The 25,562-nt window shown below is 43.0% G+C and overlaps 1 protein-coding gene across 1 annotated transcript in view; it reads left to right on the forward strand.

Moving 5' to 3' along the window:
* LOC126413111 (myrosinase 1-like) overlaps positions 1-25,562 on the forward strand; it is a 195,770-nt gene that overhangs the window by 130,044 nt on the left and 40,164 nt on the right. The window contains exons 16-17 of the mRNA XM_050083003.1: positions 1,879-2,026; positions 13,369-13,517. Of these exons, the coding sequence (XP_049938960.1) occupies positions 1,879-2,026; positions 13,369-13,517 (297 nt within the window). The remainder of the gene's footprint in view (positions 1-1,878; positions 2,027-13,368; positions 13,518-25,562) is intronic.

Genomic DNA, 25,562 nt, shown 5'->3' on the forward strand with positions numbered 1-25,562 from the left:
TACTGGCTACAAATTTTCTACGACATGATAAAATTATACATATATCCTCGAGTAGCGTGCCGGGCACTGTGCTAATAGGTGAACCAAATCAGGATTAAATCCGTGCAGCTGGTTAACCGGCCGGTTGGATCTGGTTTTTAGGCAGTTTCCTACATCCAACAAGGAACACTGCGGGCTGGTACCCAAGTCCCCTTCAGCCATACGATTCACAAACGTTCCGAAAACGTTCTCACCCTTTTACATAGCAAAAATATTAGACGCAGTCAGATGGGGTATGGGCTGCACACGTTCCGTCCCAGGAAGATATCTCTTAACTCCTTTTGGTTCTACATCTACATCTACATGGATACTCTGCAAATCACATTTAAGTGCCTGGCAGAGGATTCACCGAACCGCCTTCACAATTCTCTATTATTCCAATCTCGTATAGCGCGCGGAAAGAACCATCACCTATATCTTTCCGTACATGCTCTGATTTCCCTTATTTTATCGTGGTGATCGTTCCGCCCTATGTAGGTCGGTGTCAACAAAATATTTTCTCATTCGAAGGAGAAAGTTGGTGACTGGAATTTCGTGAGAAGAAATACGCCTTTCTTTTAATGGTTTCCAGCCCAAATCCTGTATCATTACTGTGATACTCTCCCATATTTCGCGGTAGTAAAACACGTGCTGCCTTTCTTTGAACTTTTTCGACGTACTCCGTCAGTCCTATCTGGTAAGGATCCCACACTGCGCAGCAGTATTCTAAAAGAGGACGGACAAGTGTAGTGTAGGCAGTCTCCTCAGTGGGTCTGTTAGATTTTCTAAGTGTCCTGCCAATAAAGCGCAGCCTTTGGGTAGCCTTCCCCACAACATTTTCTATGTGTTCTTTCCAGTTTAAGTTGTTCGTAATTGTAATACCTAGGTATTCAGTTGAACTTACGGCTTTTAGATTAGACTGATTTATCGTGTAACCGAAGTTTAACGAGTTCCTTTTAGCACTCATGTGGATGGCCTCACACTTTTCGTTATTTAGGGTCAACTGCCACTTTTCGCACCTTTCAGATAGTTTTTCTAAATCGTTTTGCAGTTTGTTTTGATCATCCGATGACTTTATTAGTCGTTAAACGACAGCGTCATCTGCAAACAACCGAAGGCGGCTGTTCAGATTGTCTCCCAAATCGTTTATATAGATAAGGAACAGCAAAGGGCCTGTAACACTACCTTGGGGAACGCCTGAAATCACTTCTGCTTTACTCGATGACTTTCAGTCAATTACTACGAACTATGACCTCTCTGACAGGAAATCGCAAATCCAGTCACATAACTGAGACGATATTCCATAAGCACGCAATTTTACTACGAACCACTTGTGTGGTACAGTGTCAAAAACCTTCCGGAAGTCCAGTAATACGAAATCGATCTGAAATCCTTTGTCAATAGCACTCAGCACTTCATGTGAATTAAGAGCTAGTTGTGTTTCACAGGAAGGATGTTTTCTAAACCATGTTGACTGTGTGTCAATAGACCGTTTCCTTCGAGGTAATTCATAATGTTTTTCCAAACCTATACAGGTAGCTCTTATTCTTACGTTTATTAGGTGGCAATTATTGAAGTCGTATTCAACGGACCTACGAATACCTGTGTGTGTGTGTGTGTGTGTGTGTGTGTGTGTGTGTGTGTGTGTGTGTGTGTGTTTGTGTATGTGTGTATGTGTGTGTGTGTGTGTGTGTTTGTGTATGTGTGTGTGTGTTTTCCTTTCATTGTGTATAAATAATCAGTTCGGGTGATCATTTTGTGTTTAACATTGTTCCGTTAGCCGAATGAGAAAGTGTAGATAACTGTACAACGTACATGGTGATCTACATAAATTCAGTTAACGAACCCTTTCTGTTTCAGCTCGGGTGGTTTGCGCACCCCATATTCTCGGAAGAGGGAAACTACCCCGCAATTATGATAGAGCGGGTAGACAATAACAGCTTGGAGGCAGGCATCTGGATATCACGGCTGCCGAAGTTCACTGCTCAGGAAATAGAGGATCTGAAAGGTAAACACAACATTTCTTTTACATATCTACGTAATGCGACATGAAAACCATCTTTATTTTTAACAAATGAGTCGTGCAGTTCCCGTACGTATAGTTTTTAGTTCCTTTATAAATAGAGGTATTACTAAGCAATGACATTCTATGCAAATTGTTTTAACATTTGCCTGGGAAATTGATTTTGGAAATATAGCGTCTCCATAATTGAAGTTTCAGTTTCAAAGTGCTGGAGAAAGAAAACCAATACTCAAAATGACGTCAAATTGTAACAGCATATTGTTGACGCAGGGAAAACGCCATGGAACTAAATATTTAAGGAAAACTTGAGCGGTAGATGGCGCTGTAAGCAACAAAATATGAGCACCAACATACGCGCGGCACTCGCTCGTTTGTTTGCGCCAGAGACGCCCAAAATGGCCGCCTCCTTGAAGGTTCAAAATGGTTCAAACGGCTCTGAGCACTATGGGACTTAACGTCTGAGGTCATCAGTCCCCTAGAACTTGGAACCACTTAAACCTAACTAACCTAAGGACATCACACACAGCCATGCCAGGATTCGAAACTGTGACCGCAGCGGTCGTGCGGTTGCGGACTGAAGAGCCTAGAACCGTTCGGTCACATCAGCCGGCCCTCCTTGAAGGACTCCGCGCTGCTGGTAAAGCTCTTTTACAAGAACGGTGGGTGTGCGCCAGAAGCTCTGCAAAAGTTACGGACGCTCAGGGGTATGAAGAAAGGCATTGGTCCGTTGTCTGCTAAGGATCTGCAGAAAATGGTTCCAAAACTGGAAAATACTGGTTCTTTTCAAGTGCAACGTGGCTGAGGGTGGAGAGCAATTGATTCAATGTCTGACGGAGATGTGGCCACAGCACTGCACGAGGGATAGAGAGCCGGCCGAAGTGGTCGTGCGGTTAAAGGCGCTGCAGTCTGGAACCGCAAGACCCCTACGGTCGCAGGTTCGAATCCTGCCTCGGGCATGGATGTTTGTAATGTCCTTAGGTTAGTTAGGTTTAACTAGTTCTAAGTTCTAGAGGACTAATGACCTCAGCAGATGAGTCCCATAGTGCTCAGAGCCATTTGAACCATTTGAGGGATAGAGAAGGTGTGTGAAAACGTGTAGTGCACGGGAATGCCAGAAGTTGTATATGCCTGCGCGCACGGTGCATAAAATCCTACTAACATGCTGCATTGCTGTCCATACAAAATCATCCATGTTCAGGAGTTGCATCCTGCTGACCTACCAGCAAGAAATATGTTCACTCTCAAATTTCTTGCTCGCGTGTAGGTGGACAGTGATTGGCCGTGAAACCTTATCTGGGCAGACGAAGTCCACTTCCATCTTCAGTGACATGTCAATACGCGGAATTTCAGAATATGGGCAACTGAAAATGCACTCGCACGTCAACCAGTACAACTTTCATTCTGCAAAGGTGGAGTGTGTGGTGCGGGTTGGTGGAAACGTTTATCGTAAGGACGTATTTTTTCGAGGAGAAGAGTCCTGCGGGTTCTGTTACCTGTGACGTCACTGATAAATCCTTCAAGAGCTTGGATGTATCGGTAGCATAAATTTTTATGCTACACTGCGCTTCTCCGCACCTTGCATAGTCGTAAAGCGGCTATTGCAGAGGCATTTCGGAACTGCTAAAATTATCAGCCGTCATTTTCTCACACCCTGGCCCTCCAGATTACCTGATCTCAATCCGTGTGACTTCTGCCTCTGGGGTTACTTGAAAGATATGTTCAATGCTCCAGTTACGAACGTAGCTGAGTTGAAGGCTCGCTTAAGCAACACATTCTGAACATGACCCGCGAGACACTCCAATATGTTGTGAAACATGTTTTTTTCTCGATTGCAACTTATGTCAGAAAACGATGGACGGCATACTCAACACGTCTTGCGCCTGTCACACGACAATTAGAAACCGATGTCATTTTAGTTTCTATGTGGTTTTTAGCACCAGGACAACTAAAAATTGATTTTAGTTACACTGGTATCCAAAATTAAAACAACAGCTATTTCCAAGTTCTGTGTCTAATTCACGATATAATCATACAAAGTGTCAACAGATGTCAATACGATCGTCTTCTGTACGGAACTTGGCATTCCGGTCAACGGACAACAATGTCAACGAAGACGTAGAAGAAGTATCAAACAGGGTAGAGTTTTCCGGGTAGTCCCTCACCCACAACTGTTGTGTAGACAGTCACAGACGGTGCAGTATGTCACAGAGAAGTCGCCTACCAGGCCCTCTACTGTGGAGGGCCATAAGAAGAATAGAAGCAGGACAGTCGCAAACTGATATGGCCCGATGACTTAATGTGGATCGGTCTGTTCTTTCTTGGATGTAGTGACATTTTGTAGAGACAGAAACCGTATCTCGAGGACCAGGGCAGGACCGACCATATGTGACATCAGGAAGAGAGAGGACCGTTACTTGGTTGTAAGGGCTCTCCGGTACAGCCTTAGTAGTGCACAGCAACTGGCACCTCACCCCGCAACATCCACTGGACGTGTTGATCGAGGCAAACAGTCTACAGAAGGCTTCGGCACAGTACCCTTTACTGTCCGAAACCTGCTGTATGTGTACCTTTGACGCGTCTTCACAGAAGGGAACTTCTAGAGTGGAGTCGTCGGCATTCCACATGCACGTCGAACAGTGGGCCGATGTTCTTTTCACAAATAAGTCCCGATTTGGTCTGCAGTGTGATTCTCGACGGATTCACCTGTGGAGGGAACGTGGAACTCGATTTCGGGACTCAGGCATTGTGGAAACAGACCAGTATCTGGGAGGATCCCTAATGATACGGGCAGGGATTATATTAACCACACGAATACCTATCCCGTAATTCTGCGGGTGAAGCGGCAAAATTCAGCTGCTGTCAGGTATCGTTACGAAACCTTGGGACCTCATGTGAGGTTGTTGCGGCGTGCTGCGGGCCCAGACTTCGTACTGATGGACGATAATGCTCGTCCTCCTAGAGCACAGGTGGTCGATCATTTCTTGGAAACGGAAGATTGCACGCATGGCGTGACTTGCTCGCTCTCCCGATTTGAATCCTATAGAGCATGTCTGGGATGCACGAGAAGACGGGTTACATCATGTCAGCATTCACCAACCACTCTGCAAGATATGCAAGCTGCTCTGCAGGAGGAACGGGCGTTATTGTCTCAACATGATAATAATGACATCATTCACAGCATGCCCGGTCATCGTCTGCCTGTGTTGCTGCCAGCGATGGTCACACCCTATACTGATTACATTAACCAGTTGTCTGAATGTGTGTGCAAATTTCTTGCCTACCATTATGCATGCTGCAGCTGTTTACATTCTGTACTCTTTACATTGTTTCTACTTTACTGTCAACTGTGTATACTGTTTTGTGGCAAAATGTACGCAGTCTTGCAAAATTTCCTTTTGTTGCTTTCATTTTGGACACCAGTGTAGCATTTTATGCGGTTAATGGCCTCAGTGCAATTAAAAACCGACTTTTCCCATCCAATGTGGAACGACCTTGCGTGGTTGATGGGCTTCATCTCACTAACCACGCTAGAACTGTTTACTGCCGAACTTATGCCGTCGGGCACGCTGAACAGCACGGATGGTGTAACGTGCGATTCAAACCATAGCCGTCGCACTGCAATTCTTCTGTCATATGTAGCCGATCCAATTTAAGTTAACACCTGTACAGCGCCATCTAGTGGCAAAATTTTGTTGAAGTCCTTTTCGTTCCATAGCATCACACCCTGTGTCAATAAAAGTGGCTCTAAGCACTATGGGACTTACTATCTGAGGTCATCAGTCCCCTAGACTTAGAACTACTTAAACCTAACTAACCTAAGGACATCACACACCTCCATTCCTGAGGCAGGATTCGAACCTGGGACCGTAGCAGTTGCGCGGTTTCAGAATGAAGCGCGTAGAACCGCTCGGCCACTGCAGCCGGCCCCTGTGTCAATAATATGCTGTTCAAATTTGACGTCTTTCTGAACAGTGATTCTCTTTCTACAGCGTTTAGGAACTGGAACTTTAGTTATCGACACCCTGTATGATCACATAAACTAATTACAATTCTTGCTTCACCTTATTAGGGCCCTATTTAGCCCACTCCCTTATAGTATTTTAATATTCGTCTGGGACATGAGACTATTTCCCAATCTGCTGTAGTTCTCTATCCAGAAGGGGAAACAAAACGTTTCGTGGTTGTAACGAATAAGACCGTTTTTAATGTAGTACTGCTATAACAATTCATTGTTTCTGCATAGTGCTGCAGAAATACAATACGTAAAGCAAATTAGGCCCCCAAATACTGTGATACATTTAATAATTTTTTCATAATATGGGGCCACAGTCATAACGTATTTCTTTAAAGTCAGTACCGCCATTAGACAGTTGTTTATTTACAGCGTTACATTTACACTGTAAATAAACAACTGTCTAATGGCGGTGCTGACTTTAAAGAAACTGTGAAACATATTTCAGGCACATGTTGTGTAAGAGTACTCAAATTCAGTCTATGTGAAAATATAATTTGGTCTAATATTAAAAACCGAAAAAAATTGACAGGAAAAAATTAATTTATAGTTATTATTCGTTTAGCCAGAATTTGAAATACCACTTTTTGCCCAGTTCTACTGAACGAAGTGTAGCCGTGCATCCAAGAATGAACAATACTGAAAGGCCTACACGTCTGTCAGTATGAAATATATTTTTAATGTTCTAGGAGAAAAATCCAGGAATACAAGAAATATTTTTCAAACGTAGTATTTCACGAAACCGTATACCATGTTCGTAATACACTCCTGGAAATGGAAAAAAGAACACATTGACACCGGTGTGTCAGACCCACCATACTTGCTCCGGACACTGCGAGAGGGCTGTACAAGCAATGATCACACGCACGGCACAGCGGACACACCAGGAACCGCGGTGTTGGCCGTCGAATGGCGCTAGCTGCGCAGCATTTGTGCACCGCCGCCGTCAGTGTCAGCCAATTTGCCGTGGCATACGGAGCTCCATCGCAGTCTTTAACACTGATAGCATGCCGCGACAGCGTGGACGTGAACCGTATGTGCAGTTGACGGACTTTGAGCGAGGGCGTATAGTGGGCATGCGGGAGGCCGGGTGGACGTACCGCCGAATTGCTCAACACGTGGGGCGTGAGGTCTCCACAGTACATCGATGTTGTCGCCAGTGGTCGGCGGAAGGTGCACGTGCCCGTCGACCTGGGACCGGACCACAGCGACGCACGGATGCACGCCAAGACCGTAGGATCCTACGCAGTGCCGTAGGGGACCGCACCGCCACTTCCCAGCAAATTAGGGACACTGTTGCTCCTGGGGTATCGGCGAGGACCATTCACAACCGTCTCCATGAAGCTGGGCTACGGTCCCGCACACCTTTAGGCCGTCTTCTGCTCACGCCCCAACATCGTGCAGCCCGCCTCCAGTGGTGTCGCGACAGGCGTGAATGGAGGGACGAATGGAGACGTGTCGTCTTCAGCGATGAGAGTCGCTTCTGCCTTGGTGCCAATGATGGTCGTATGCGTGTTTGGCGCCGTGCAGGTGAGCGCCACAATCAGGACTGCATACGACTAAGGCACACAGGGCCAACATCCGGCATCATGGTGTGGGGAGCGATCTCCTACACTGGCCGTACACCACTGGTGATCGTCGAGGGGACACTGAATAGTGCACGGTACATCCAAACCGTCATCGAACCCATCGTTCTACCATTCCTAGACCGGCAAGGGAACTTGCTGTTCCAACAGGACAATGCACATCCGCATGTATCCCGTGCCACCCAACGTGTTCTAGAAGGTGTAAGTCAACTTCCCTGGCCAGCAAGATCTCCGGATCTGTCCCCCATTGAGCATGTTTGGGACTGGATGAAGCGTCGTCTCACGCAGTCTGCACGTCCAGTACGAACGCTGGTCCAACTGAGGCGCCAGGTGGAAATGGCATGGCAAGCCGTTCCACAGGACTACATCCAGCATCTCTACGATCGTCTCCATGGGAGAATAGCAGCCTGCATTGCTGCGAAAGGTGGATATACACTGTACTAGTGCCGACATTGTGCATGCTCTGTTGCCTGTGTCTATGTGCCTGTGGTTCTGTCAGTGTGATCATGTGATGTATCTGACCCCAGGAATGTGTCAATAAAGTTTCCCCTTCCTGGGACAATGAATTCACGGTGTTCTTATTTCAATTTCCAGGAGTGTAATAAGAATTCTGTATGTAATAAACCATCACGTGACAACTGAGGTTTGAATCAGAATATTTCCAAGAAGCTTTGTGAGGCTGAAAAAGAATATAAGAAGCAATATATAAATTCTTTTCCAACAGTAGAGTCACTTTTTCGGAAGAACGCATGAAAATACCTTTATTAAAGTTTATCTCGTTTTGAAATGTATCCTTTTTATCAGTGTAAGCGTTGAGAAGAAGATAAAACCTCAGCCAAGTGTGCATATTTTTGTCACGGAATTCAGTGAGATTCAACGAGAGAAAATCTGACCCGTGTGGCCTACGATAAGAATATAAAGCATCAAAAACATACAACAGACTCACTGAACATAGGGGAAAAATTACTGTAAACACATTAAAGGCAAAGAAGGAATGAGAGAATTGAAAGGTGAGCACAGAATACAGAAATCTGTTTATGCGCTTTGTTTTGACCTACAGAATGTAACCTCATATCAAAGCAGAAGTTAGCATTCTTTTAAAAATCAAAATTATGTTTATATAATTTAACAGCTCATTATTCGAGCAGCAAAACTGTTTATTGTGTTTTGTGGACAGAAGGATTGTTTAACAGATCCGAAAGTGGCCCTGCTAGTGTCTTTAAATCCATTCTAGACAAGGTAAATAGTAAACGTACATATAACGGAGCTGATAAAATGGATTAATCCCTACGTTCTACAGAATCTGAATTCTTTTATTTCCTATGTCGTTTTGAATTTTCTCAATGAAAATCTTCCTGTGGATAAAATTACAATGTTTTATTCCGTGCCTGGACATTGATGCATGCTGAAGATTGATAGTGTACATTGTGCCACAGAAAAAGCTACTGAAAAAATGAGTTCATATCACTAATTGGATTCGTACGATTATTGAAAAATAGTAATTCGAAAAAAAAATCCTCTTCGACCAATACAGCTTTGCAATGCTAATTCTTATGACTCTGGATCGGTGTCGAAGAAATTTAAGTTTCAAGTTGCTCCATTTGCAGAAGTAACCTCATTGAAATTGTAGAAAGCCTAGTAAATTTCTCATACCGAACATAATTCACTCTAAACACTATGAGAAAAGTCAACCTGAAATTTTGGCGAGATGGAACGCTTCTGAAGAAAATAAACGTAAACAACTGAACAGGCAGTTTAAATCATTACATCAGAAGATAAGAAAGATGTCAATGATACATTGTAGAAGTGCCTCCTGTAGATCAAAAATATCATAAAGTTGTCATGAAATTAAATTTCCTTATGAAAAAAATGATACATAAGCTGGCTTCATTGAATTGAAGTTTGAGTAGACCTAACTTTTTATTACTAAATTACTTTTCTGGTAGGTAATGATACACAATTTTGAATTTTTGTATAATTATTAGTTTTCATTAATCAAATATTATTATCCTGACAAACATTTAGATTTAAAGGGAGAAAGTATTTTTGGAAGGAAAAAAGAACCAGAGAAATGGTATTTTCTCTTGTAAAGTGACTAAAGAAACAAGCGTAGAGGTAAATAAAAAGTGAAAATACATTAAATGATGGAATGTCATGACCAGCTACAAATTTCTTGTACTTCTCAGAGACTGTTGGCAGCAGCAGTTGTACAAAGAATGAGATAGGGGACGGTTAACAGAGTTGTGTTGCTATGTTATTGCAGTGTCCCCTACAGTTCGTTGTGACAAACTTGACTAGTATCACATCAAAAAACTACTAACGTACGTGGAAAGACAACTGAATGATGAGTTAAAGAAACATTGAAATCAATTTACACCAAATGAGTGAAATGTTAGTTGACATATTGTCATTCCAAAGGGTCATACTGTCGAATTAATACATACAAATTGCATAAGACGAAAATCTGTGTCACAACTTGTATTCCATGAACATGTCAATAATCTCACATTTGGTTGATCGGAAGGAAGTTCTGCTGATTTGTTAAAGTCAATATGGTAAAGTCGATAAAAAGAGTAACTTAAAGCCTTAAGATTTTCCACAAAATGCATGACGGCGTGGAGTGCACACTAAGAATCATTACCAGAAACTAATATGTTTGTACTTAGGACTTACAAACATGAAATTTGTGCACAAATACTGTCACGATGCCAACAATTTACTAAAATGCCGTCTTCTTCCTCAGCTGTGGCGTGATAACTACGCTGCGCAACACAATTAAAGGGTCATATACTTTGAAACCGTGCAGTTGTTTTCCATTGCGACACATAAGTTTGATAATTGGCGCAAACGTGCTACACCCTTCCTCTGTAATAGTGCGAATACATGACATCCTGTGACGCCACCCTCGCATCCGGAGATACTTCAAACAGCGAGATGTCGACACCCGAAAAAAAGGTTAGAGGTCAGAAATTCATGTGACGTCTAAGATGAATTAATAATGTTACATTAGCACCAAATTTCACCACAATTCGTCCAGCGCCATACACATGTAACACGATGGAAAGGTCGTTAGACTTCTCATGTCAACGTTGCACCCCTTCGTTTTTCGCCTCTGCGATGGAGGTCAGAATTGTGTTGCCCAGCATTGAAATCGTGAGGTTTTCTTATGGGCGTACGGCGAAAGCATGTCAAATACCCTGGTGCTCAGAATCGACACGAAAAGGCCTCGGGAGGTGACATACGGGACCTCACTGAAACCACTCCCTTTCGGCGTTGATTCCCGTACATTTCGCGCTTGAAAACGACAATTCGCATTGCCATGAGCAACAAGACGACGGTCTTGACAACTTTTGTCACTGCTGGTACAACCCGGATGATTCAGTCCTTTTCTATGGATATGGAGTGCTGCTTCCCCAGTGAACGTGATACCACCCTTCGGAGTCCAGCGTGACTGCAATTTTTGTTCTGATGTACAGGATTGTACCACTAGGCACCGTTCAAACTATTCGATGATATCTTAACGTAATCCAAAGCAGAAGCAGAAGCGTTTTCATCCCTCCTTTTTAAGGGGGGTGGGACGTATAAACGGGCCGACTTGGAGCAGGAGAGGCACCACAGGACATTTTAATTTCCACTGTCTATACTTTAACCAATAAATTCATAACACTTTGTCAGCAGGACCAGGAAGGATTCAGAATTCACACTCATAGGGGTGGAAGTTCGAAAACATAAAGAAATGATTTTTTTCACATGTGAAATTTCATCATTTTTTTTCCTTACTAATGGCAGTATTTGTTGGCATTCTTCATAAGTAAGAGGTATTCTTTGATGAATTTTGCACAGCATACTAACCATACTTAAAGGTGTATGAAGCTCTATAATTTTACAAATCTATTAAAATCTGTGGTAGAAATTGAGGTAATTAACTATAAAATTTCTGTTTTTTCTAAACATGATATGTATGCTGTGCAAAATTAAACGAAGAATCTCTCTAACTTATGAAGAAATGTGTACCTATAGAAACAAATGCAGCCATTAGTAAGTGAAAAAATGATGAAATTTCGCACGTAAAAAAAATTTATTTTTTTATATTTTCGAACTTCCACTGCAATGAGTGTGAATCCTGAATCCTTCCTGGTGTTGCTGACGAAGATTTATGAATTTATTTGTAAAATTATGGACACTGGAAATTAAAATGTCCTGTGATGCCTCTCCTGCTGAAAGTCGGCCCGTTTGACGTCATACACCCCTTAACGCCCTCCTATGGAGTGTGCATATGGGATGCGACATTGAAACAAACGCGAACGAAAAGGCAAAGCGTCCCTCTAAGAACTGCAGTTTGCTAACAGTGACAGCGTAACATGTGTACCACTTAAAAATGCCCCTGTACAGACACACCCATCTACCAAACCCTGGACACCCCTCTGATTTCGGATGCGGCCAAAAGGCACAAGTGTTTAACGAGTTGCCTGTTCTGCCGCGGGGTACGGATCAGTGAATGGGTAACTCTGTGCAGCGACATTTTTAAGTGCCCAACAGCGGTGCTCTAGTGCCACCAATCATGAACACGCTTTTCTGCTTTGAATCATTCATACGTGTATGTCGTGGAGCGGTTGTGAACAGCCCCTACAGGTTCCATACTATACACCAATCCAAAAACTGCAGTTATGCTATACTCCTGGAAAGATCACATTTAATAGTCATACAGCCTGTGATGTCCATAGAGAAGGGTTGGATCGCCCGGAGGTTGCGGAGGGGAGTTTCAGCAGTGCTAGAAGTTGTCAAGAAAGTCTCGTTGTACTGCGATACCATCATTTCGGACGCGAAGTATATTTCAATCGGTGCCCCAAGGGAAGGGGTCATTTCAACAACATCCTGTATGCCAGCTTCCAAAGCCTTTTCGTGTAGATTCTGAGCGACGTTGCGTCCCATCAGAAAACCACTTGTTTTCAAAGCTGCGTCACGGTTCTGATCTCCCTCGCAGAGTCAGTAAATGAAGGGATGGAATATGAGTAAGAGGGGAAGTGACAATCGCGTCATCGTGTGACACGCCCACTGTGGCGTTGGACAGAATTGTGTAATTTGGTGGCAATGTGACATCATTAATCCATCTACCGTCCCACATGAACTTCTGACGTCTTATCTTCTTTTCGCATGTGTAGACGCCTTGCTGTTTGAAACGTCGTGAGTCCGATTGTGACGTCACAAGGCGTCACTACAGAGGAAGGCTGTAGACTCCTTTGAACCAAATTCAATCTTCTAGTCACAATGGGATACAATTACTAGGTTTTAGAATGTATAATCGTTTAATTTTGTTGCTCAGTGAATTTCTACCAATGCCTCTCTACCTTGTCAGCATTAGAATTATGTCAGTCATGACAACGCGATGGCAAGCAAGACAATGTAATAGCATTATCATACACACGAACACGTCCTATTTCAAATTTCTAACTGGAGTGAAGGAGATGACATTTATTTCAAGCTGGCACAGTTATGATTTTCAGGGTGGATCCTTTACCTTGTAGGAATCTGCAGCTATCACAACGAAACTTATTTATATTCTACCCTACCCAGTGAGTAACCTCAAAGATCAAGCATTCTGTCAGATATGACGAAAAAAATTCTGACAGACATCATCATGTAGCACTGAGAATAGGCAAAGTCGCAAAATATCCATTATAAATTTAAGGAACGCGCACATCGGTTTGATATGGAGCTTTCTGTTACAGGATCTGCGGACTTCTTTGGTCTCAACCACTATTCTACTCACCTAGTAACGGATGGTTTGTCTGGTCAGGAACCGTCCATCCTGCGTGATACGGGAGTAATCAAGACTGTAGACCCAAGCTGGCCCGAGTCCGCATCTTCTTGGCTGAAGGTCAGTAAGTGTGATATAACTTGAAAGGTGAGTGACTCCGATCAGACAGAATCAATTGGACGAAAAAGTGAGAGGGAGAGGAATGGAGCGATGGAGGAATGATTGCTTAAACACTTCTGTGCGCCCTGTAATTAGTCTGATGTTCTCTTTGTGATCACTTTGGGAGCGATAGGCAGGGAGATGCACAGTGCGTTAACTGTTAAGTTGGATCAGCTCCCTGGTCCTAAATCGGTACAAATCGGCAGAAGTCGGAAGGCTTCGGCCAGTGGACCTTTTTTTTTCAGCTAACGTTACATAGCCGACAAATCTGTATCAGATAACCTCTCTTGTCATCTGCGTTACAGTGTTGTCTTTCACTCTGTTTCGTTTGTTTTCTTCGGTCAAATGAACTTACCATAATACCAACATCGGTCGTCGCTTTCGTTCAGTATCCTAATTATGATGCTGCGTGGGACGTCATACAGTGCAAAAAGAAAGAGATCAGAACACTGACAATTTTTATTTTCCGTCTATATTATTTTTTGAATGTGGTTTATGGTGACGGACTGATCTGTAGTGTAGCTCGAGATCGAAAATAGGTTGAAAGGTGACAGTGGGTTGCGAGTTGGCGTAGCCAACGAATGTGAGTTAGAAATCTGAGATGAGATATATTTCTAACCAAATGCACCGAGGTTCATCCCCGGCCGGGTCGGAGATTTGCTCCACTCCAGGAATGGGTGTTGTGTTGTCCTTATCTTCTTGCCGTCATAACTGACATGAACATTTCTCAGTCGTATGTAATTTCGTACAAGGGCACGGCTTCGCCCTAATGACGTTCTGAATTGTCGAAGAACACTGTCGTACCTTCCACTGTAGAGATGGCTTTATAGGTACGTCCTAAAAACCAATAAATAAATTAATATGACATCTGGTGGCACACTGATCCTTTCCGTAGCCCGAGGTCTAAGATATTGAAAACTGAGTGGCTGTGAGTTGGCCAAGCGGTATCAAACGCGTCAGTTAATCCGTTTCCTTTCCTTGTGACAACTATACGTAATTGTTACAGTTAGCATTGTCATTAAACATGTCAGTACATAAGACGATTTCAGTTTCGAGGTCGGAAAACATTTACGATGTTTTTATCTCCATGAGTGACTTGTGCTTTCGCGGAAGCGTGAAACGCATGTTAGTGCGCTGCCACTATAGGAGGCAGGTGGGTCTTGTCAGCCCCGCACGACAGCGCACTCCGTGGCCGTCTGTTTGGAGGCCGGCTTGCTTCCTCCTGAAGAGGAGTGTTCCGTTGCCTGCTCCCAAGTTATCTGGAATCGATTTCGGCGAACTTCTGCCCTAACCTACCTCCGTAGTCATACCGAGGGAAAGTGACCGACAGTTTATGTGGAATCCGAACCAGAGTCTTCCTTGCTTATCTTCACATCACTGAGAGGTGAAGGCTACCGTAAAGACTGAAAAATTCCACTATCTGGCGGGGATTCCTTACGGTGTCATTGATCGCACTATACCATTAGACCACCAACCCCTAAGGCATCTCCGTGAGACTCCCCAGTGGGCCAAACAACAATTCGACCTGCACTACTTCGTATACTTTCAGTATCCTGTGTTAGTCCTACTTCGTACGAGTGTCAGCCCCGCATACTGTCCTAGGATGGGTCGCATGAGCATTTTATAAACAAGCTCTTTTGTAGACTGATTTCATTTCCCCAGTATTCTAACACCGAACGGAAGTCTGTCATGTGCTGCATGTACAACTGAACGTTGTTATCGTTCCATTTCACACGCCTACAAATTGCTACATCTGTATTTGTATGAGTTGAACCACTCAAATTGTGACTCCTCTATGCGGTAGTCACAGAATACTACAGTTCCTCATTTTGTGAAATACACAATTTTACTTTTCTGAATATTTAACGCAAGTTGCCAGTATGTAGATCACATTTAAATCTTATCACGATCCTATAGAATATTTGTGCACTTTTTTAGTTTTTTTTTCAAATAACGGGTGGTTATAATTGAAGTGCAGCTACTCAGTGAGGTCCATTGTGGGTCGTAATTACCGTATGGCTGCGAAACTTGGTAGACATGCAAATGCGTTAATGCGGAACCGATATATGACGAAAAACATTGGTTCAAAGTTTGGTCACCGGGTGCAAATCTGGCGCTGTACACGGTTAGTGTGACAATGTGATATCCACACTATCATTTGACAAGCTGTAATGAAAGTGAACAGTATGGCTATCGAGAAGAGAGACAGTGCGCTGTTAGAGAAACTGTTTCATGTGAACGGCAGCAACTAGTGTAACAATGAAAGCGTATAGCCGACCGAAAGGTCTGAGGAGAGGCTGGATGTCATTAAACGCCTTAAAGGAAATGATAATGAAATTCAAAAACACGGATGAGCTTGGTCTGGAACCCGCAAGAGGAACGCGCCCTATCCCGGTGGAAGTTATTAACAAGGTTGTTGCTGCTGTAACTTACCATGCAGTACGTGTGGCACGTAGTTCAAGTGCTCCTGCAGTGTCACGAAAGTTGTCCATCCCGTAGTCAACAGTATGAAAAGTTTTGTGGTCAACATTACACTAATACCCGTACAAGGTGCAGACGGAGCAGCAACTGAAACCTCATGCTCCGCAAAAATGATGTGAATAAGCTCTTCGGTTTCTGGCACGGATTGGAGAAGATGACATGTGGCCGGGAAATATTCTATGGCGTGACGAGGTACATTTTACACTATACGGTGTAGTGAATACTATGAACCGCCTAATTTGGGGTACTGCTAAACCGCAAACGAAGAGCCACTGTACGCACTGGATATGAATGTGTGATATACAGGATGTTCCATTGTTCATGACCCGGCCAAATATCTCACGAAATAAGCATCAAACGAAAAAACTACAAAGAACGAAACTCGTCTAGGTTGAAGGGGAAAACCAGATGGCGCTATGGTTTGCCAGCTAGATGGCGCTGCCATAGGTCAAACGGATATCAACTGTTTTTTTAAAATAGGAATCCCAATTTTTATTATATATTCGTGTAGCACGTAAAGAGATACGAGTGTTTTAGTTGGACCACTTTTTTCGCTTTGTGATAGATGGTGCTGTAATAGTCACAAACGTATAAGTACGTCGTATCACGTAACATTCCGCCAGTGCCGACGGTATTTGCTTCGTGATACATTACCCGTGTTAAAATGGACCGTTTACCAATTGCGGAAAAGGTCGATATCGTGTTGATGTATGGCTATTGTGATCAAAATGCCCTAGGGGCGTGTGCTATGTACGCTGCTCGGCATACTGGACGACATCATCCAAGTGCCCGGACCGTTCGCCGTTAGTTACGTTACTTAAGGAAACAGGAAGTGTTCAGCCACACGTGGAACGTCAACCACGACCTGCAACAAATGATGATGTCCAAGTAGGTGTTTTAGCTGCTGTCGCGGCTAATCCGCACATCAGTAGCAGACAAACTGCGCGAGAATCGGGAATCTCAAAAACGTCGGTGTTGAGAATGCTACATCAACATCGATTGCACCCGTACCATATTTCTGTGCACCAGGAATTGCATGGCGACGACTTCGAACGTCGTGTACAGTTCTGCCACTGGGCACAAGAAAAATTACGGGACGATGACAGATTTTTTGCACGCTTTCTATTCAGCAACGAAGCGTCATTCACCAACAGCGGTAACGTAAACCAGCATAATATGCATTATTGGGCAACGGAAAATCCGCGATGGGTGCGACAAGTGGAACATCAGCGACCTCGGGGGGGGGGGGGGGGGGGGGGGGGGAATGTATGGTGCGGCATTATGGGAGGAAGGATAATTGAAACCAAATTTATCGATGGCTATCTAAATGGTGCAATGTACGCTGATTACCTACATAATGTTCTATCGATGTTTCACTGCATGACAGAATGGCGATGTACTTCCAACATGATGGATGTCCGGCACATAGCTCTCGTGCGGTTGAAGCTGTATTGAATAGCGTATTTCATGACAGGTGGATTGGTCGTCGAAACACCATACCATGGCCTGCGCGTTCACCGAATCTGACGTCCCCGCATTTCTTTCTGCGAGGGAAGTTGAAGGATATTTGCTATCGTGATCCACCGACAACGCCTGACAACATGCGTCAGCGCATTGTCAATGCATGTGCTAACATTACGGAAGGCGAACTACTCGCTGTTGAGAGGAATGTCGCTACACTTAGGCCTATTGCCAAATGCATTGAGGTTGACGGAAATCATTTTGAGCATTTATTGCATTAATGTGGTATTTACAGGTAATCACGTTGTAACAGCATGCGTTTTCAGAAATGATAAGTTCACGAACATACGTGTATCACATCGGAACAACCGAAAAAAAATGTTCAAATGTACCTACGTTCTGTATTTTAATTTAAAAAATCCTACCTGTTACCAACTATTCATCTAAAATTGTGTGCCATATGTTTGTGACTACTACTGCGCCATCTATCACAAAGCGAAATAAGTGGTCCAACTAAAACATTCATATTTCTTTACGTTCTACACGAATATGTAATAAAAAATTGGGGTTCCTATTTTTAAAAAAACGCAGTTGATATTCGTTTGACCTGTGATAGCGCCATCTAGCATGCCAACCATAGCGCCATCTGGTTTCCCCCTTCAAGCTAGACAAGCTTCGTTATCTGTAGTTTTTTCGTTTGACGCTTATTTCGTGAGATATTTGGCCTGGTCACGATCAATGGACCACCCTATATATTGACAAGCTTCTTTATTTTCGGTCCGTTCTTCTATGAAGGGAATACGTTGAGATTCCCTGTCACGTGTACCGCGACGTCTGCATGTTATCGAGACCTCCTTGTACAGCGTGTGATTCCTGCTTCGGAAGAGCGAAACAGTGTGGGAGCCACTGTTTTCGTGAAAGATGGGACTACATCTCATGTCGCCCGCCCAGTGAAAGATTTCCGTAACGTAAAAATCCAGAGGTTCTCAAGATGCGTGGCCTGCAAGATCACCTAACTTGAATCTGGGGATACCCACAAGAATGCGTTTACAAGGGACACGTTCGCTCTCTACCTGATCTAAAGGCCCGTATACAGGAACAAGTTCCTCAGGTTGCTCCGGCACTGCTGCGAGCAACTGTTGCTCACGTCGTTTTATGATTCGGCATCTCGTCGACGTCTCCGCTGTTCATATTGAACAAACTTTGCAAGCAACGGTTAATAATAAAATCAACATTACACCTTTCTCATTTGTTTGACCTTTTCTGCCCACGTCTCGCTCTTAATCAGTACATATGGAAACGTTTCTAAATGCATTTCGTGCACTCACAGCACCAGATTTGCAACTGGCGGCCAAAACTAGAATTAACTTTTCCTGCGTAAATCGGTTTCTATGAACGCTTTAGAATACCTACCAAGGTTTGCTGCCACACGATAGTTACAGATCACGCTGCACCCTTGTGAGTAGCTGCACTTTAATTACAACCATCCGGTAGTTCCTCATCAACGTAACCTCAACATTTGCAGAAATCTGAAGTTATAAATAATATTGGCTGCAAGGTCATGATACACAATATGAATAGAAATGGTCCCAGCACATTATCCTGTAGCACACTTGAAGATGACTGCGTGTTCAAAGTACAGTATTGTAGAAAGAATACGTGATTAAATTTGTATGTGTTTGGGGGTGTACAGGGTGTGAAATAAGGTAAACGGAGCCGCAGTCTCGTCAGCAACTAGGCATCGACTCTAAATGACGTAGGGTGACAGATTTTACCACGCATTGCTTCAACACTGTGCCAGTTAAAGTGCCTGGTGTATACTGACGTGCCAGTCACTACCAACTCATGATCAGGTGTGGTTTGAATGGATATGATATCTGGAGACAGTGCTGTCGAGGGCAACAAACACCTTCTGTGTCGACATAGGTGGAGACAGTAAGCACAACATCTTTCCTTGTGTTATCTTGCTGGAAAATAATGTTACGGAGACCTCTAAGATAGAGCACAATCACCTGCAATTAACCTCGTCAGAAATGTAACGGTTGCAATCAGCACTATCTGCTATGTGAATAAGTTATGTGCCCATAGGCGCTCCACGTCTTACCGCCAGGCCTATGGTTCATATGACAGTAACGGAAGTTAATTCTCCTCTGAGCTTGCACGTGTGGTTACTATGAAGGTGATGCTGAAAGCAGAACCAGGACACGTGTGAAAGGCAATGTAGTGCCCATCCTGTATTCGTTGCTGTCGGTGGGCTCACCACTGGAAAAAAGAAGGAAGGAAGATTGGGTTTAACGTCCAGTCGACAGAGAAGTCATTAGAGGCGCTGCACAGGCTGGAATAGCGTCAAGGAACAATACCGGCATTTGCATGGAACGATTTAGGGAAATTATGGAAAACTTGAATCTGGATGGTCAGACGCGGATTTGAACCGTCATCCTCCCGAATGCAAGTCCATTGTGCTAACTACTGCGCCACCTCGCTGTGTTAGGACACTGTTGACGTGCCTCTCCCTGCTACCGAGTCAAGGGCAGTCAGAACAATGGTCTTTATGCTAATAGTCCGTGTTGCACCAGACATCATCGCACTGTGCGTGCACGTACTTACCTTCTTGCAGACTAATCCAGTTCTTGATATGTGGTTTCTGACGTGGCTGAATTATTTTGATCAGAGATGTCTGTTCTCATGGGACTCATTCGTGTGGTATTGTTTAGAAACCTGCATGAGTTACGCCGTAGCACTTTTTTCTCGTCAACAAACAAAATTCTAGTTAATTTTTTGAATGAAAACCTCTTGCATAATCTTTCCTTATACAAGGCCTGACAAAAACGATTAAGTGCCCAGGAGGGGAGCAGCAACCTTAACGAAGGGTCACAAATTGAGAGACTATATGATGTTACTGCACTAATTACTTCGCAGTATGAATCCTGTGAGGGATCCACTTGTACGTGGCGCCAGATTTTGTAAAATATTTCATGAAAAATGGCATGAAATGGTTATCACATGTAGAAGAGATTATATCTTTGACACTACTGAACCAAAGATTTTGCCTCAGTGGGTGAATCGATTGTGAGTAGGGGCGCGCGGATCGCAGTAGCAGTTGCTGTTTCACACTGTTAAAGATAGGATGCAAGACTTAAAGCTAGTGGCTAGCTGTGAGCATTTAGCTGTTGGCCTATGGACGCAGCAAAATACAGTGTTGTAAGGTACTGAAATTTTGCATATTTAGTTTTAAGTATACAGCAGCACAATGTGGATCTTGCTAATTTTACAGTACTAACCCTTCAATGCAGGACCCAAGTATTTTCCATCAGGTTTAATGTATAGGTTGATTGGGTATACCCGATTTGTAATATTCTGTGTACTTTGTAAACCTGATACAGCCAAGTTAAATTTTGGAATCTATTTTGTTAAACGATGTTAGACTTTTTTCATGTAACAATCCAAGAGCGTTTAATTACGCCAGTAAGTGAGAGGTGTAGAACAATTGAGAAGTTCACTGATTTTGTAGTTAACGTAAAATTTTTCATACCAGATTTTGTGAAGGAGAAACTTTGTATTGAATACAATTTTTAGGTAAGGAATTCGGTCTTAGCACATCCCCTTATCCTTAACTCATACTCTTCCACATTTTATTTATTTAAATCCAATGAATTTTTTAAAAAGAAATGATTTTTCAATCAGAGTCAGAAAATTATTAATGTGCCGCAATCAGGTACGTATTAATGTTCGTAACAGTTTCAATGCGGGCAGCATTGCCCAGTGCTGAGCCAATATCCAAAATTATCACTGAACATTTGCAAGGTTATTCATTTATCAAGTGGTTCAAATGGCTCTAAGCACTATAGGACTTAATATCGGAGATCATCAGTCCCCTAGAACTACTTAAACCTAACTAACCTCAGGACATCACACACATCCATGCCCGAGGCAGGATTCGAACCTGCGACCGTAGCAATCGCATGGTTGCAGACTGAAGCGCCTAGAACCGCTCGGCCACAGCGGCCGCCATTCATTTATCAATTAATATACTGACATCATTTGTATGAAGATATTTCACGGCCGGCATTGCACTTCGCTGAACCAAGATTGAATATTTTGTATGCCTACTGTGGAGAGAACAGAATACCAAGATTACATCCGTTACGCATCCAGAGAAAAAAAAAAAGTATTTCGTTGTTTACTTGCATAGGTAATTTTATCAGTTCATTGCACTGGCCCATAGAACTCGGTTGATTTCGTTATAGGAATTACATACTGGTTTTCCAGATTAATTGGTTTAATTTTTCTTTGAATTACAGTAAAAGTGATTAAGCACGCCATTTGCTCAACGACACATCACACAGTAAATTTGGATAGTACAAAGTTATTTGTAAAGAACGTTACAATCCACTTATCAGTCTGATGTTGCAGATCCTATGGACTGGATGTATACGCTGCTTTGGCTAGGAAGGATGCCGTAAAATCGCTGTATCCTCTCCTCAGGCAGGATAGTCCACAACTGTTGTAGCTGTACCTTGATATCACTGATACTGGCACCGGAACAAACCTGACGTCCATGCTAGTCCCGCACGTGTTATATTGGGGACAAATCTGGGGATTTTGCTAGCTATGAGAGTACCTCAGCATCACGCATACAGTTCATACAGACAAGTTCTTGTACGGACAAACATTGTTCTGTTGAAAAATGCCAACATGATATGTCGCATGAGAGGTAACATATGAGGACGTTGGATGTCCGAGACGCATTGCTGTGCCATTAGAGTGCTTCAGTCATTACCAGTCTTGACCTGTAGTCAAACCGGCTGTCTCCCAACACCATGGCACCGGAAGTAAGACCGTTGTGCGTCTCCAAAACGTTGGAAGTATGAGAGCTTTCTACAGAGCCATACTCTCTGACGCTGCTCATCCAGGCGTAGTTCGTAACAGCGATTCATCTCTGAATACAATGCGACGCTATTAAGCGGCTATCCATGCTTCCCTTTCATAGCACCACTCCAGACGCAGCTGTTTTTACTCTGATGTTAACGGCAGTCTACGCTTGCGACGGTAATTCCTAAGCCCGCTGCTGCTTGTCTCCTATCAGTAGTGCGGGATGATACATAATTTTGCGGGGAGTCCCTTTATGGTCCTCAGATAGGAAGCGAAGATGTGAAGGGCTTAAGATGTGCCTGTTGTACAATACGGCGACCCTTCCTTGTGGTGGTCGAACGTTGTCGACCGGAAGTTTGACGATGACTGCGCCGGTCCTCACGATCCCATGCAGTCCGACATTGGGCCACTCTCACATCTGAAAGGCCCACAATTGTGGGTACTGCACGATTTGACCAGCCAGCTAAATGGAGATCCCCGTTCAAACTCTGTGAAGTGCCGATAAAGCTGTCTCACACAGTACGATGCATCTCACTTTCTTTCATAATGATCACTCAATTGTTCATGCAACTTATACCGTACCAGGCCTGGTGACAGCTCTAAACACGAATAACACTAATGCATTGTGGTGACCGTTTCGTTTGTCAGAGAGAATTGCGACTCATCTGCGTGGAGCTATCCTACCTAAATTGTATTGAAACGACAATCATTTGCATATCCTAGCATGTAATACTCTTCATCCTTTACCTGCTTTCTTCTTGGTGTTATACTTTTGTCACAGGAAGAATGACAAAATAGGTTCATGTTCCGTTGCAAGGATTGTTCTGTCCGAGTCAGTACGAATGGAGATGTAGCCTACATGGTAAGAAGTGTTCCTTATGACTTTGTAATTGTTTTGATATCCATCGACTTTATAAAAGTGACCACTTGCCATGTGTTTTGTATGTTATCCCGCAACCCAAGCATGTGAGGATGTTGCAAGGCGCATTTAATGAAGGAAAGAGAGGGGCCAAAAACTGTTTCCGCAGGAACCAGCAGGTAGTATACCTCCCTGAGGAAGAAAATCTTATTTCTTATGTTAGTTAATATCCAGTGGCTGCATATATCTACAGCAATACATATCCTCCAGTCACACCTCAGAAATACGGTCCTTGCACAAGTCTAATTCTACCACAACACTGAGGGAAGTGTACGGAAGTTATTTTAGATATTATCGAGAATGGAGCAATGCAATACAGTAATCTGAGGGATTATTGTAGCTTTTCGTACTAACGTGTCCCAGTATTGGTCAGATGCTTGAGAGGAGCGAAAACAAGACACTCTCGAATTCACACAGTGGGTTATTTCCGAATTTTTCCAGTCAATCGAAGAAACATAACGGTCTGAAGGAAAATTGAAGTTTTTCGCTAACAGTTGCTGTAAAATATGTAAAAGTAAAAAAACATTCATAATTCGTCTCTTCAAGACCAAGCTATTTACGCTTAAAAAGTTACATCGGTGTGACGTTTAAATGTCTAAATGGCTTCCTTCCAATCAGTTTCAATATTCACGACATTTAGAGAACAGAAGACGTATTGAAAGCAGACCAGGTTTCAAAAAGTTCATCTCTTCCACGCTTAGCTATTTTGCGTACAAAAAGTGGCATTGGCGTTTAATTTGACTCACAAACTGGTTTCCTTGTAATCAAGTTGCAAATTTCGACTTCGGGAACAGAAGACAAGTGATGTGTCAAAGAGTTCATCTTTTCTTTCTTTTCTTTGTAGATAAATCTTGGAAATAAAAAAATTAGAAGAAGGATCAAATTTTTTATAAAATTATTTGCGTAAAAGGAAGGAAATAAAACAGATTAGAGAATCTTCTGAAATGCTGTTGAAAAATGTTCGAAATAGTGTACAGGAAATGAGGTTCCAGTTCAGAATTTAAGAATCAATTTTTACCTTACAATCTTAGAACTGTAAAGAATGCGAGAGGATATTTCTCTGGCGGATTACGTTGACCGTGAAGTCTGCATTTGTGTGCCCTTTACGTATTTCCATCGTCTATGGTATAGCACGTTTATGTATGCTTGACTTCCTTACAGAAATACCTTCCATACAAATACCTCCTGAAAAGAAGCCCTAAAATTTTAATTTATATTCGATGTTAAGTAATTTATCTTTTTTCAGATTTTTTTCTTTCTGTTACCAATCGGCATTTTCTGTCCTCTCCACTTCGATTATCATCAGTTCTTTTGCTGCCCATCTACTACTTTTAGCCTCTCATTTCCTAATCCATCAGCATCGTCTCATTTCATCCTTCTACACTGCATCAGTCTGGCCTTACTTATGTTGATGTTCATGTTATGCACTCTTTTCATTTTCCGTTCCACTCAACTTGTCTTGGGCCCTTTGCCATCTCTGACAGAATGACAATGACATTAGCCTCGCGTTTTCCTACATTCCGGAATTCAAATTGATCTTCCCCAGGGACGACGTTTTCGAGTTTTTCCACTCGTCTGTAAACAATCCGTACGTCAATTTCCTATTGTTATTAAGCTGATGGTTCGGTAATACCCACATCTATCGACACCTGCCTATTTCGGAGCAGGAATTATTACATTCAACTTGATGTCTGAAAGTACTTCGCCTGTCTCGTGCCCGATGGAGAAGGTTTTTCTTGGTCGGTTCTCTCAAGTGCCTCAGCAGTTCTGAAGGAATGCCATCTACTCTGGAGCCCTTGCTACGACATAGGTCTTTAAGTGATTTTCCAAATTATTGGCACAGCATCCTCTCTCCTGCCTCATCATCGTCTACTCCCTCTTCTCTTCCTATCAAACTATATTCTAGTTTATTTCCCTTATACGGACGCTCTATAATTTCCTTAATTTTTCAACCTACTTTGCTCAGTAAGGGCTTGCCATTTGGACTTGTAGTATTCATACAGATGCTTCTCTTGTCTCAAAGGCTTCCTAGCCTCTTGAATTTTGCCGTAGACGTATCTGTTTTTGCATGCATGCTTCCCAAGCTTTGCATTTTTTCATCTAGCCTCTACTGCTTGTCATTTTTCACTTCCTGTCAATCTCATTTTTATGATTCTGTATTCCCTTGTGCTTGCATCATTTGGTGTATCTTGTATGCTACATTATAACAGACGGATTCATTACCGTTTGAATAACGAACCAGCCGTGTGACTTACATGCACTTTTTTATGCTT

This window comes from Schistocerca serialis, chromosome 7 (assembly GCF_023864345.2).
Source record: "Schistocerca serialis cubense isolate TAMUIC-IGC-003099 chromosome 7, iqSchSeri2.2, whole genome shotgun sequence".
Taxonomy (NCBI): domain Eukaryota; kingdom Metazoa; phylum Arthropoda; class Insecta; order Orthoptera; family Acrididae; genus Schistocerca; species Schistocerca serialis.